The following is a 12315-nucleotide window of genomic DNA, read 5'->3' as shown; positions in this document are numbered from 1 at the left end:
TTGATGGGATTTTAAAACTGTCATGTTTGCTTCAAAGGAAATCAATTCTCCTGAAAAAGACAAACCCATTTTGTCAATCTGACTGTACCTGATGATTTTATGGCTAGGCTCAGTTTTGGAAAACTTTTCGGTTTAGGCTATGTGGCTATGCATCTAAGAGTACATTTAATGAAATTCAAATACGGATCAAGTTTTGTCAATTAAGAGTTAGCATCTGATTGACATGAATCATGCATGTAAAATATTGCACAAAAAATAAAATCCAGTGATGACCACTGAGGGGTGTCACCTTGCAGTGCAGTGTGACCAGCGTCAGGCATGCTCTGGGGCCTATTGACTGTACATCTGCTTTGGAGAAAAGGCTACTCAGCAACTTTGTTAATTATGTAACAGGCTGTCATTTTATTGGTGAATCTCGATCCCTTATCAAATGGGTGACCTGCAAACATTTTCTCCTATCCTATCGTCTTGTTATTTTTCCCATTGGGAACCAGGAATTCGTAGAACTTTATGTCAGTGTTAGGACATCTGTAGTAAATATTCTTTTCAATCTTCACATTCTGCTGTGTGTGTGGCCACTGGGAACCCCTAAAAGATGTTTTTTTTTTTTTTTTTTTTCTGTTGCTATTGGTATGCTGAGTAGACTTGGGGGACACCTGGCACCCTGGCAACCACGGCCCCTGCACCTGTTGGTGGGTCAGAAAGCTCAGCTTCCTCATGGAAGCTCTGTAAGCAGAGACATGTCACTTCACTGTTGATCTAGCTTCCTGAAACTTGGTTTCCACCCTGCATGGAAACAGGAGCTTGTGCAAGAGATGCAGACGAGCAGACCAGGACAAAGAGCAAGAGTGGCCACAGCCTCACCCCTCCCCAAGGCCAGTAGTCGGCAGGGATGCCCTCAGAAACCCTTTGCCCCATGAGAGGAGACCTAAGGCCTGCAGCTTTAGAGGACTGCAACCCAGCTAATTAGCCAGATGAGGAGGAGAGAAGGCAGAGCGGCACAAATGATCCCTCAAGAGGAAGGAAGGGGGTTATTATGGAGTATGCTGTGACAGCATCAAGATGTCATTCGCTTTCCATTTGTTTGTTTGGTCCTGGCAACCAAACTGGGTCCCAGCTCATGGTAAGCATGTATTCCATCATTGATTTTCTCATTGCCAAGAATGTTATCCCTATGAATTTTCTGAAGAATTCAACAACCTACCAAGTCTAACATAAGAGTTACTGTGCCCATTTTTTAAGATTAGGAGAGTGAGAGCCGATAGGATTTCACGACTTCCACTTGTGGGCAACTCTGAGCATTCCAGGATACCCCAACTCAGATAGCTCAAGTGGTCAAGACAGGATTACCAACCTGTAAGCCATTCTGGGCAGACCAGCCCTGGGCTAAGGGATGCAGGCTGACCCAGTTCATCAAGGCACAGGAGGCCTCAGAACTCTACAACTAATGAACATTCTCATGCAAATAGGCTTCCTATACTTACATGACCAAGAAGCTCCCCTTTCCACCTCAGCTCCTGAGGACACAGGCTGTGTTTGTGCAGGAACTAAGAATAGTGTCTGCAGCATGGATGAGCACCTTCCGGTGCCATGATCCAGGCCCCAGCTTTCGGGGATGGGGAGGCTTGTAGTGTGTGAGTTCCTCACTTCCACAGTGGCTGTGGACTGGGGATGTTTCTGAGTCCTTTGACTCTCTTCCATTTATTCACTAGGGAGCCACAGAGCTGCCTGCCTGAGAGACCTTTCTTTTGTGACTTCTTTGTCTTGGATCCTTCCAAACACCCTTCGCCCCATGAACCAGGTTAAATGTCCTAATGGGCTAAGCAGAGTGTTGGCGGCAGAGATAGAATGCAAAGGATAACAGTTGTTTCACCTTTTGAGACATGAGGACAGGGAGTAGAGGGAGAGCAGAGTTATCTCAGACTACTCTTCTGTGCACCGGTTAACCTCTGGTTAACCTTCAGGGTGGAAGCCGAGAAAATGCACTTCAGATACGGAAGCTTAAAATGAAAGCTTTATTTTCTGAGCTCAGGGAGGTAGCCAGTTTGGGATCTGGACCAAGTACCCGAGGGGAAGCTGCATTGAATATTTAAAGGGTGAGAACCAAAAGGTGAGGGGGCCTTGGTGAACAGAAGGGTCATCCAATCAAATTTTAACATGGGTTAAGCAAGGGAGTTTCTGTTGGAGGCTGGGCCTGATCCAGGATACCTGGCCTCATGGCCTTTAATTTATTCTCTGAGACATTTGGTACGGAGTTCTGAGTGATAAGGGAACAGAGGTGTGGGCCAGCTGCACTTAGTTAATTAGAGCATAACAGGGATTTGGTTGTTTAACCCTACCAGGGCAAGGGTGAGACTACTAAGAAGGAAATGAGGTCAGTGCCCATGTTTTGAGAATTGTCTCCCTGGGGAGACATAAACTGGGTCTACCTCTCCTATAAGGCCCCTCTGAAGTTCAACCTGCAGAACCAATGAGTGTTGAGCTTATTTACAAAGAATGGGTGAAGGGCAGCTTACGGGAGTGTGGGAGACCCCAAAACAGTGGCTTCCCCACAATGGCCTAGATGGAGTTCCTCCTTCATTTACCTTTCTCCAACCTGGATGGTCTAGCACCTGCTGAGGCCTGGAGAACAGGTGCAGTTAAGGCAGAATCACACACACATGGCTGCATGATACAGGAATCTCAGCTGAGGTTTTACCCCATCCTCCTCTGAGGAAGTATAAACAATCAGCAGGCCTACTAGTGATGCTGTCTTGCAAGCGGCCACAGCTCATCAGATGAAAATGGTGTGGCTGTTTTGCTCAGAGGACAGTACACCACAACATCCATCCCTTCCTCCAGTTCTTAAATTCATTCTTTCTCCCTCTTCCACAATGTTCCCTGAGCCTTGAAAGGGTCACACAGATGCCAGACTATTCTCCTATATCTCCAACAGTGTATGAGCCCTCTTGTCCTCTCAATGATCCTTCATCTCTGAAGCTTGGCTGATGAGTCTCAGAAGTAGCCTTACTATAAAACACAAGAGAGAAGATGGGGTACAGGGCAGAAAAATATTCAAATGGAAGCTGGCAGCAGTAACCTGCAGACATAAATCCAAATGTTTGAAAGCCAGCGTATCACATTTATTTCATAGAATTACCTCAGTCACTTCCCCACTGAAGCTGATGTGTCTTATTAGGGTTTCTAGTCCTGCTATGAAACACAATGACCGAAAACATGCTGGGGAGGAAAGGGTTTATTTGGCTTACACTTCTATATCACCGTTCGTTAAGGTAAGTCAGGACAGGAACTCGAGCAGGGCAGGAACCTAGAGCCTGCTTTCTTATAAAACCCAGAATCACATGCCTAGGGGATAGCACCATCCACAATGGGCCCATCCCTCCCCAGTCAATCAATCACTGATTAAGAAAATACCCCACAGGCTCACCCTAAAGCCTGATTTTTTGGAGGCATGTTCTCAGTTGAGGCTCTCTGCTTTCAGACGGCTTTAGCTTGAGCCAAGTTGATCTAAAACTATGTATGTACATTTCTGCCAGTGCATTCCAGAGTCCCAGAAGCATTCTAAATGACTCAATTTTCCTTGCTTTGGGGGAAAAAAAGCAAAAAATTGTGCTTTTGTTTTTCGTTTTGTCTTTTTTTTTTTTTTTTTTTTTTTTTTTTTTGAGACAAGGTTTTTCTGAGTAGCCCTGGCTCAAACTCAGATTCTCCTGCTTCCGCCTCCAGAGTGCTGGGATCAAAGGAATGTGCCACAGCGCCCAGTTTCAAGTTATGCTTTTGTAAGGAAGAGAGAGTCCCCTCTATTCCCAAAAGGTTGCTAGAATAAACCGGCAAAAATTAAACCCGAGAAAACGTGCACGTTTACTATATGCAGAAGGGGAAATCGCAGAAGTGAGATTACCATTTGCTTAACAACAGCCATCCCAACCCCCAACCCTGCCGACTCAGCCAGGTGAGCCAGTGGTGACCTTGAACTCCTGGTCCTCTTGTTTCCACCCCCCCACCCACCCTGCTAATTCACCTCTCCGCCTATGCAGTGCGAGGGATGGAAGCTAGCCAGGAATTCCGGCGCAAACCAGGCAAGAACCCTCCCAACAGTGGTTACAGTCCCAGCGCTATCAACCTTCATAATGACATCCTAGGGTGAGGGCTGAAGACAGTCGTGGTCTTTGTGCTATCCGGTTTAAAGCGGCGGAGATGCAGATCGCCTTTCTTTTTTCAGGGGGAGGTGGTGGTGACAGGAGCAAGGCACCCAGGCCCTTCACTTTTCCTTCAGCCCAGCTCGCTCCGCTCTACTGCACACGCCACGTCTCGGGCGTGGCCCGGAGCCTCAACGCAGGCCTACGCGGGTGTCCCAGCTAACGCTCCCTCCGTGCGCACACGGAGGGGACTTACATAACCTTTCCTCTTCACACGTGGGTAGCCACACTCCTGGAGACTGAGGCTTTGTGCTATTTTTAACTGCCTTCCCCCCCGTCTGCACTCGGCGACTCCATCCCCAGTCGGTCGCCCCCCGGCTTGCGGGATCTCAGTCTCCCTGCGGTCGCCGGAGGAGCAAAGGGACCGGCGCGGGCTGACGGGAGCCGGACCTACCCGCCGCGCCCGCCGAAGACCACGCCAGCCAGCCCAGGCTCCCCGGGGCAGACAAATGTCACCCTCACGGCCCCTGCCAACCGCCGGCCAGTCCCCGCCGCCCGGCCCTTTTGCGACAGCAGCCCCGCGGCGCGCGCCACCCCGAGGGCCGGCAGGAGGTGTGTTGCCCACGCTAGCCAATCGCGGCCGCGCGCTTCAGCCCGGCGCGTTCTCATTGGTGGAGCGCTGGGCGGCCGTAAGGCGAACCCGGGTGTCGTGAGGCGGGCGCCCCGTGAGAGCGCCGAGGGCCGGGTGGACGCTGGTGTCATCTGTCTGAATAGCGGCTTCCCTGCGAACGGCGCGGCCATGGCTGGAACGCTGATGCGCAAAGCGGTGGACTATGTCCGGAGCAAGGACTTCCGGGACTATCTCATGAGGTGAGCGTCCGCGTAGGCCGTGAGGGAGCTGCCTGCCACGGGGCAGCCCTGCGGCTCGGTGCCAGGAAGGGAGAGCGGCGCGCGGGCAGGAGGCGTTTTCGCCCGAGAGCGGGGGGGGGGGGGGGGACGCTGCTCCCACCCGTGACCGAGGGGACGGCGGTTGACCTAGGGGATGGCGGGGGACAGGGGACAGCGGCCCCGTCCCGCGACTGGGGGACTGTAGGGATGCCGCTCCCATCCGTGACTGAGGGGACGGCAGGTGACCGCGGGGACACCGCTCCCGGGCGGGGCGACCTAGGGAATGGCAGGTGACAGGGACCAGAGCGCTGACCGTTGACTGAAGGACAAACGGTGACTCTGGGGATGCCGCTCCAGGTCGTGACGGGGAACGCCTGTCCTGGGCAGGCAGTCGGGGTGCCCTTGCGTGGGTTGACGTGGGGACACTGGGTGCCAACGCCCCCTCCTCGTGTCCCCGTCGTCACGGGTCTGGCACTTGGCGGGAGCGGTGCTGGAATGTTCCCACACGCGCTGCTGCCTGGAGCTGGGTAGTGGGAGCTAGAATTCGAAGCACTGAGATCGGTTCCCCCACCCCCTCCTTTGCTCACTCCAAGGTGCAGGACTTGCGTCTGGGAGGGAGGAGGGGACCGACCAGTGTTTGTCAACCACAGCCAAGCAGTGCCTCTGAGAGCAGGTTTTTACTTGGAGTCCTGTGTCCGGTGGGCTCGACATTGAGAGACTGAAAAGGCACTCTTTAAAATTAATTTTTCAGTTGTAAAATCTTCCGGTGCCTGGATTCCGTTTATAAGTATTTCACAAAGCTTGGAAACAGTTTGAAGTATTTCCAAGCAAAACTTTATTTTCTTGTGATTTTTAACGTTATGTAAGTGGAGGGCTGCTTTTTAATTTTCTTTTCAATTGTTAATTCTGAGTTGGGCAGTGGTGGTGCAGGCCTTTAATCCTGGCGTGAGGGAGGCAGAAGCAGGAGGATCTCTTAGTTCAAGGCCAGCCTGGTCTACAGAACCAAGTTCCAGGGCTGCGAAGGACTACACAGAGGTCCTGTCTCAGGAAGGAAAAAAAAAAAAGGAAAAGAAAACAGAGGTGAAGTGTTGAAAGACAAACTTTTAAATTTAGTTTTTTTTCTCCCCTAGGAAGGAAAAAGACCTTTTCTTTCTAGAATTTACCATGGTGATATATAGTCCCAGGTATTTCTTCTAGACACCCCTTCCTCCAACAGTCTTGCTTTACTTTAGCGATGGAGAATAAATCATAAAGAGAAAAATCTAATTGCTTCTCTACTGTTTGGAAGTGAAGTTCTGGTCCTTTGTATTTATCAATTACTTATTTGTATATGCTTTATTTATATCCATTGCTAACTAAAGAACTCTGAGTTGACAGCCTGCTGACTATTCAAGCCGTTTCTGAACTGAAGCACTTCTAGAATTAGAAAATCTTTTTTTTTTTTTCCTTTTTTGAGACAAGGCCTCGTTTTATGCAGGCTTGCCTCTCAGTTCACTATGTAGCTGATGATAATCTTAATCATTTGTGATCCTTTTGCCTCCACCTTCTGAGTGGATGGGATGACAGGCATGTGCCACCACACCTGGTACTCCTGAAACTCAGGCCTTCATGTGTTCCTGCTGTGCAAGCTAGTCCTGTTGTCTCCTAGCTTTGTGGAGTTTAGTTGTTGTTGTTTTTTTTTTTTTTTTTTTTTTTTTTGTGCTTTAGTAGCTTTGGTGCTTGAAACATATCTATTTTCATTCATTTTTGAGATGGGGTTTCACTTGCTGGCCTAGAACTCACAGACATCTTCCTGTCCCTGCTTCCAGTTCAGGGATTAAAGGCTTGTGTCACCACGGCTTAAGATCATTTATTGTAGTTAAGATATATTTAGTGCCTTAGATTTCTATAACTCTTCTTATCACCAGTCTTCACCATCCACTCATCTTGCTAATGATGTCATCCTTTGAGAGGAGTTTCTGGGAGTGGCCTTCAATGCCTGGGCTCAAGATTAAGGTTGAGCACCTTCAACCTTCAGAGCAACCAGGTTGCTTTACTTGTTTTTTTTTTTTTTTTTTTTTTTTTATAAGAATCTCAGATCAAGAGCTTTCTGGATTTCTAGTTAAGTATTTCCATAATAGTTCTCTCTCTCTTTTTTTTTTTCTTTTTTTAATGTTGAGGCTCAAACTCGTGTTTGATATGTGCCTGAATTATGTACCTATGGAGGTCAGAGTAGGTGTCAGATCTTCTAGAACTGGTAGTAGTACAGACAGTCGTGAGGCTCCAGATGAGTGCTGCAATGGAACCCAGGTCTTTTGTAAGAGCAGTTGTGATCTTAACTGCTGAACCAGCTCTCTAACCCTTTTTATTTTTAGTTTTAGGTGTTTTGTTTTGTTTTTGAGACTGGATGTCTATATATCTCTGGCTGTCCTAGAACTCAATATGTAGACCAGGAGATCTGTCTGCTTTTGCCTCCTGAGTGCCGGGATTAAAGGTGTCTGTTACCACACCTGCCTTTTCAAAGGATTTTCTTATGTACCTAAAATAGTCCTTTTTTTCTTCCTAGTTCTTTCATTTTTGGTTAAGTTAAAATAAGCAATGAGATAAGATTTGTATTTTAAGAACTATTTTATACAGATTTATTTTAAATATTTATTTTTCAGTTTATAATTAAAGCAGAGGTGACTGCATGTACATACACACACACACAAGCACACACATCACAGGTTCCTTAAGTAGAACCTAGGTTGTGCAGTGCTTTAAAATCATTCACTCTGCAGCAACTCTGAGGTTAGTGACATGTTGGCAGTGGACATTCTCAAATTAATAAGGTGTTCTACTATTAGTTGACTTTAACGTCTGAGTTCCCAGGAAAGCTTTAAGACTTTATATTCTTTACCCAAATGAAAAGTTGTGGTAGATAAAAGGAATGCTTCCTAAACATGGACTTTTAGAGTCGGGAATAACCCAGCCCTTTGCCTGCCACATGAGAAAACTCTTACTGAGACCAATCAGAGAACTTGAGTTCCTTTCAACACTCACCTGTGGAGCCAAAACAGAATTGTCAGCTTAGGACTGACAAAACAATGATGCACAGAAATGGGTTTGGAAGGAAGCAGGGTTTGGAGTACTTTGGAGTACCTTTTTGGGAAGGTGGAACCTGGGGGTTGAGAAAAGTTCTCATTGTGTGGCCATAGCTGGCCTGGAACTTGTTTTGTAGACCAGGATGACCTTGAATTCTTAGGGACCCGCATGCTTCCACCTCCCAAGTGCTGGGAGTAAAGGTATGTGCCACCATGCCCAGCCTGGTACTTCCTTTTTGTGTACCTCCTGCCCATGCTTCCCTTTTCTCAACAACAGTATTTCTCACGTGCTGCATTTGGACTCTCTCAGCACTTTCCTGTTCTATTATTGACCTTCAGAATTGATGAAAATATTAGATGCTTAACCATGAGCCTCTTGATAGCTGGAAAGCCCAATTTACAGAGGCCTTTACTATCATTTAACAAATGTTCTAAGTGTTAGAATACAACTAAACTGTTAGATAAAATTTTGTGAAAATAACCACAAAATAGAGGTGAGCATTCCTAACAAAATACAGAATTATAGTCCAGACAACCTTGAAATGTCATCTCACTTAAATAGTGTTATAAATAAGACTTCTAGGCTTCCCATTGTATCCTTTCAGTATGATAAAAGTAAGTTATACTTGAGTTTACAGTAAACTATGTTCCCTAAGTTTTCTCTTGGTGCTTTCAAAGAAATGTAGTAAATTCTGTCAGCCCTTAAGTAAAATAAGAGATTGCAGTCAGCAGTGCTCATCATAATTAGGAAATAAAATAAGCTTAGGAAAAAACAAACAAACAAACAAACAAAAAACCCAAAAACCTTTGAGCTGCCAATCGCTACTCTAAATTAAGGGAAAGAAAAATACAAGTTTATTTTATGATAGTTGTTCTTTATCATTCTGCTTCATCATACTTGTAATTGAATAAATTGATAGTGCTTACTGTGTTTCTCAGTGTATAATGACCAGTAACATGCAATTGTTGGCTGTCTATAAGATCGGGACCCAGGCAAAGTACTACTTTTTAAAAAATTTTTATACCATGTAAGAAGTTCTGACTAATGCAGTTAAGAAAAAAAGATAGCCATACATACTGGAAAGAAAACAACAAAACTTAAGGATGATATAATTGTTTATGTAGATAAAGAAAAGGACCAAAATTTTTATGCAGTTAACAAGTGAGAAAGCCAGGCATGGTTTCGCACACCTATAGTCCCAGAAGCAGGAGGATTTACAAAGTGAGCTCAGGACAGCTAAGGCAACACAGAGAAACCCTGTCTCAAAACAAACAAACAAACAAACAAACAAACAAAACAAGTGAGACTAGCAAGGGTTGGGGTACAATTTTAATATAAAAGGTAGTTGCTTCCCTGTGTACTTCCAACTAGTAAATGTGGTTTGAAATTAAAATACAGTGTCATTTACATTATCACATTCAAAGGCTGGAGTCTTGTTTGGTTTGGGGGGCTGGAAATTAGTGAATCCAGGGCCTTGTGCATGTTAAACACACATTTTACCACTAAGCTATATCTCTATCCTTAAGTGAAATAGATATAGATAAAAATTATAGCAAAATGATATGTAAGAGCTATCTAAAAAAGCAACTGTGAAAGAAATCAAAGAACTGAGTAATGGGAAGTAGCTACTCCATGTCTATTCTTCCCAGCTTAACTTAGAGAATCAGTGCAGTACCAGTCAAAATACCTGCAAAATTATTTTGTAGGTATCAGTAAATGGATTCTGGACTTCATATACAGTTTGATGCCCAGCAACACCAAAAATTAACAATAACTTAGTAGAGAAGTATATAGCGAGTAGAAGACCCTGTGTGACGCATGCAATACTGAGGAAAAACAAAGATGGAATGCTGGTAGTACCCAGTTTTAGAATTTACTCTAAAGCTATAGTAATTGAGCCTGTGCTGCTAAGGCAGGGATAGACAAATAGAAAAATGGCACAGAATAGGCAGGTCATAAGTAAACACATATAAGCACAGTCAGCTGAACTTTGGCCAAGGAACAAAGACAAAATAATGTAGCAAAGATAGTCTTTAACACATGGTGCTGAGCAACTGGCCGTCCCTATCAAACAAAACAAAACACTTAGACACATCCTATGTCTTTAACAAAAAATTTACTCAATTTACATTTATGGATCAAAACATAAAGTGCAAAGTACAAAATGTGGGAGAAAATCTAAGTTACCCTGGGTTGGCAATGACTTTTTAGGTACAATACCAAAGGCATGATGCATGAAAGAAAGAATGGATGAACCAGCCTTTTTTAAGACTATTATTTTCAGCTTGACATGGTGATTCCTGCCTATAAATGCCAAACTTAGGATGTGGAAGCAAGAGGGTTGAGAAATCTAAACCAGCCTGGGATACACAAGGAGACCCTGTCTCAGAAAACAATTTTTAAAAGTCTGCTATGTGAAATAGAAAACAAAAGTCATAGACTTAAAAGTATTTGAAAAAGATAACTGATAAAGGACTGTTAAACTAAGTATTCAGAGTTCCTGAGACAACTGAATTGAAACAGGCTAAACGTTTTCACAGACACCTCATTAAGGCACACAGATAAAAAAGTTATAAGAAAAGTTGCTCCTCAGCATATGTTATCACAAAAATGCAAATTAAATCAACAAAATATAACAAAGCATCTATTGTAATAGCCTAAACGTCCAACATTGACAGTGCCAAGTACTGGAGGTGCTTTGGAGCCACAAGAGCTCTTCATTGCTGGTGGTTATACAGATGGTACAGCCGCTCTGGAGGACAGGTCATCCTTTCCTGCAAAACTTGACCTGCTCCAACTATACATCAGAAATCATACTCCCTGATAGAAACAAAGAACTTGAGATTTATTTTAACACAGGGACCTACATATGGCTATTTATAGCAGCTCTAAGCATAATTGCCCAAACTGGGTATAAAACAAGTTGTCTTTCAGTGGGAGTGGGTAAGTGGTTCATGGTACATCCAGACAGTACAATATTGTAAAATATGAGCTACGAAATTATAAAAGGCATATAGATTATTAAATGAAATAAGTCAATTGGAAAATAGCATATAGTACATGATTCTATAGTAAGGATTCAGGCTTCTTTTGCTAAAAGCTTTGACTGCAAATGGATGTCTCGTGGGCAATTAAAAGCAGGATAAAAGCTTAGCTTTTGCCTGGGTTTGTTGATTTTAGTGCCGGCTAGTTTTTATGTTAACTTGATAGAAGCTGGAGTCATGTGAGAGGTGGGAACCTGGACTGAGAAAATGTTTCCATAAGACTGTACTGAAGGCAAGCCTGTACAGCATTTTTTAAATTGGTGATTGATGTGGGAGAGCCAAGTCCATTGTGGCTGGTGCCATCCATGGGCTGGTAGTCCTGAGTTCTAAGAGAAAGCTGGTTGATCAAGCAGGAGGGAACAAGCTAAAGAGCAGCACCCCTCCATGGCTTCTGCATCAGCTCTTCCCTTCACTCCCTTACTAAAGGTTCACTTAAGCACAGTCGTAGAGATGCCAAAGTAAAGTTGATCTCTAGCCCGGAAGCTGAGTGTGGCTGCATACGCTCCTAAACCCAGCCCTCAGGAGGCAGAGGTGGGTGGTCTCTTCAGGGTTAGAGCTAGTCTGCTCTACATAGCCACTGTGAATTCCAGTCCACGAAAGTGTACACAATGAGACCTTGATGTGGCACACCTGTAATCTAGTGCTGGGGCAGTGGGGACAGGCAGATTCCTGGGGTTTGCTGGCTAGTATGCATAGTCTACTTTGCAAGCTCCACACCAATGTAAACAAGCAAACAACAAAAACCTAAGGTGGGAAGCACCTGAGGAACTATAGTTGAGGTTGTCTTTTGGCTTACACATATGTGCACATAAATATGCACACACAGAAAACCATCTTTGCCCTCATTTTGAATACATGTTCTTTGCTACCTTAAACTTGAGGTCAGATCCCTGCCCGGCTTTGCAAGTAAACATGTTAATTATTTAAGGAGTGTTAGTCTAAAACAGAGTAATACAAAGCTGATTCATCCTAAAGTGACCTAATCTTCCTTCTTCCCCTCTGAAGTTTGAAGATAACTAAAATATTTTCAAAATTCCAGGAACAATGTGACTTGCAGCCAGACCACCCAATGATGGGTGCCCCTCAAGTGAGAGAAATTATTTGATGGCAAGAGCTGAACACTCCCCCCAAACAAACACACACACACACACACACACACACACACACACACACACACACACACA

General features: G+C 44.7%; 1 protein-coding gene across 2 annotated transcripts in view; it reads left to right on the top strand.

Moving 5' to 3' along the window:
- Positions 1-4835: 4835 nt before the first annotated feature.
- Positions 4836-12315, top strand: part of Mpc1 (mitochondrial pyruvate carrier 1) — a 14532-nt gene continuing 7052 nt past the window's right edge. Inside the window, exons 1-2 of one of the 2 annotated variants that reach the window (XM_055615893.1) lie at positions 4836-5006; positions 10062-10065. In XM_055615893.1, the coding sequence (XP_055471868.1) occupies positions 4936-5006; positions 10062-10065 (75 nt within the window). In that variant the 5' untranslated portion in view covers positions 4836-4935. The remainder of the gene's footprint in view (positions 5007-10061; positions 10066-12315) is intronic. The other variant, XM_055615892.1, reaches the window with a different exon arrangement.

This window comes from Psammomys obesus, unplaced genomic scaffold (assembly GCF_907164565.1).
Source record: "Psammomys obesus unplaced genomic scaffold, mPsaObe1.curated_primary_1811, whole genome shotgun sequence".
Taxonomy (NCBI): domain Eukaryota; kingdom Metazoa; phylum Chordata; class Mammalia; order Rodentia; family Muridae; genus Psammomys; species Psammomys obesus.
The sequence above is the reverse complement of the archived record's forward strand: the minus strand, read 5'-3'. Positions and strand labels throughout refer to the sequence as shown.